At 58.5% G+C, this 2,401-nt stretch overlaps 1 protein-coding gene across 1 annotated transcript; it reads left to right on the top strand.

Moving 5' to 3' along the window:
• Positions 1 to 451: 451 nt before the first annotated feature.
• LOC106732474 (olfactory receptor 52E2-like) lies at positions 452 to 1,508 on the top strand. The gene has a single exon (XM_014576892.3). It carries the CDS (start codon positions 561 to 563, stop codon positions 1,506 to 1,508), a length of 948 nt encoding a protein of 315 aa, XP_014432378.3. The 5' UTR covers positions 452 to 560.
• The last annotated feature ends 893 nt before the right edge of the window (positions 1,509 to 2,401 follow it).

Raw genomic sequence — 2,401 nt, 5'->3', positions numbered from 1 at the left:
GGGGGCAGAGAATGGACGCTCAGGGCTGCCTGACCCCCCCACTCCTGTCACACCCCCCACAGATCTGCACAGTGGCTACAGCCCTCAACCATTCTCCTGGCTCAGGGAGCTTCCTGTGGGGCCCCGTCTGACCCTCCCTGCCTGTGGTGAGAACTCTCCACCCTGGTTTCCTTGCACTCAGGGCCAAAGGGGGACAGCCAGTGTGCACGTGTGTGTGTCCTGGGGGTGCCTGCTGAGGTTCCATGCCCACCGCGGGCAGGGGGCAGAGACACACGGACACCATCACGCATGGACGCGGCAGCACTGGGGCAGACGTTCATCGGTTTATCACTCGGGCTGCAGGAAACATCATTTGTGAGGTGGTAAAAATGACCGATGTGCCTCGGACGTGAGCACAGCCCCCAGCGGTGAATGTCCTGTCTCATGGTCCTCGTCTCTCCCTCCAGGCGTGTGTGCTGCGGCCATCTCCTTCCACCCTGGGGATGTGCAAGTGAGGGGAACGTACGGCGCATGTAGGAAACGCCGTTCTGCCTCCAAGTTGGACCCCTTCTCCCTGCCCCATGTCAGATTCCAACATGACCTACTTCACCAACCCCTCCACCTTCATCCTGCTGGGCATCCCTGGCCTGGAATGGGCCCATGTCTGGATCTCCATCCCCTTCTGCATCATCTACGCCATCGCCTTCTTGGGGAACTTCACCATCATGTTCATCGTGAAGACAGAACCGAGCCTCCATGAGCCCATGTACTATTTCCTCTGCATGCTGGCCATCTGCGACTTGGGTGTTTCTTCCTCCACTGTTCCCAAAACACTGAGCATCTTCTGGTTCAATGCCAGGGAGATCAATTTCAACGCCTGCTTCACCCAGATGTTTTTCTTTCACTGCTTCACTGTGGTGGAGTCTGGGGTGTTTGTGGCCATGGCCTTTGATCGCTACGTGGCCATCTGTAATCCCCTGAGACATTCCACCATCCTGACGAACTCTGTGGTGGCCAAAATTGGCCTGGGCGTGGTAATACGTGGTTTCATGATCGTATTGCCGCAGCCCTTGCTGGCCAGGCAGTGGCCGTATTGCAGAACCAACGTCATCCCCCACACGTACTGCGAGCACATCGCCGTGGTGAAGCTGGCCTGCGCCAACAGCAACATCAGTAGTTCCTTTGGCCTCTTTCAGGCATTCTTTGTGGCTGGTCTGGATTTGTTTCTCATTGCCGTGTCCTACACCCAGATCCTCAGGGCCATCTTCCGCCTCCCCACCAAGGACGCCCAAATCAAGACTTTTGTGACCTGCGGCTCCCACCTCTGCGCCATTTTAGTCTCTTATGTCCCTGCTCTCTTCTCCTATCTGAGTCACCGTATTGGCCAGAATGTGCCCCTGTATTTCCACATTCTCATTGCCAATGTGTATCTGCTGGTGCCCCCCATGCTGCACCCCATCATCTATGGGGTGAGGACCAAGCAGATCCAGGACAGGCTGCTCCAGCTCATTGCTCATAAAGGGACCTAAAGTTGCATAGAGTGTGCTCCAGGCAGCACTGGCTGGGGGCTGGGGGCTGGGCCCTCTTCCCTGGATCATTGACTGGCCAGTCGGAGACACTGAGCCCTTCCCTGACCTCACTGAGCCGTGTCAGCGGCACAAACTGGGGAATCCGGCTCTGGGAACCTCCTCAGGCTCCTACTTCTCTCATTGCTGTTACCTGGGTCCCTGAGGCCCCACGCTATGTCTCACCTCTTCCCCACAGCCTGCCCTGCCCCATTGCCCCCAAGGCTGCCCTCCTCTTTTGAGGCTTGGCCCCCTTCTCCATCTGGTTCCCCATGGACCCTCCACTGTCACGCACTCCTCCCCTCCCCATCCCCTCACTGACTGGATCACTGAGAGGCCCGAGGGCGGCTGAGGGGACTCTGGGGCAGGGCTGTGGGTGCAGCAGGGACAGACTCTGGCTGGGGGAGAAGCTAGGACTTGCAGGAGGAGGCCCCTGGACACCTTAGAGGGCTCTGGCCGAATTCCAAGCTCTGGCCCAGGGCGGTAGGACACAGAGGTGGGCAATGGAGCGCAGGGGCTGTTGTGTTACCTGGATCTCGGTATCTCCTGCGCTGGGTTTAGAAGATGGATTATTTTATTAAACCCGTTTCCAGAGCCCCAGTCTGTTTGCTGTAACGAGCATGTGACCCACAGGAGAGAAACGGGAATCGTGGGGCACCCAAGGGGCAGCCCTGGGAGGGGTTTGCTGAAGCAATGGCAGAGTCTGGGGGAGCGGAGCTGAAGCCAGGCTCAGGGATTTGGGGCTCAGGTCTCCATTCCCAGCAGGAGATGCTAGAACGGAGACTGCACCCGAGAGTGGAACTGGCACCCCACAGCCGGAGGCAGGGCCGGATCCCTGCTCAGACTCAGCCCCAAAA

This window comes from Pelodiscus sinensis, chromosome 1 (genome assembly GCF_052426305.1).
Source record: "Pelodiscus sinensis isolate ZL-2025 chromosome 1, ASM5242630v1, whole genome shotgun sequence".
Lineage (NCBI taxonomy): Eukaryota > Metazoa > Chordata > Testudines > Trionychidae > Pelodiscus > Pelodiscus sinensis.
This window is presented reverse-complemented; position numbering and strand designations above follow the sequence as displayed.

What these genes read in the sequence shown, in the direction of transcription:
- LOC106732474 (XM_014576892.3), top strand. Translation starts at nt 561, where the DNA reads ATGTCAGATTCCAACATGACCTACTTCACCAACCCCTCCACCTTCATC.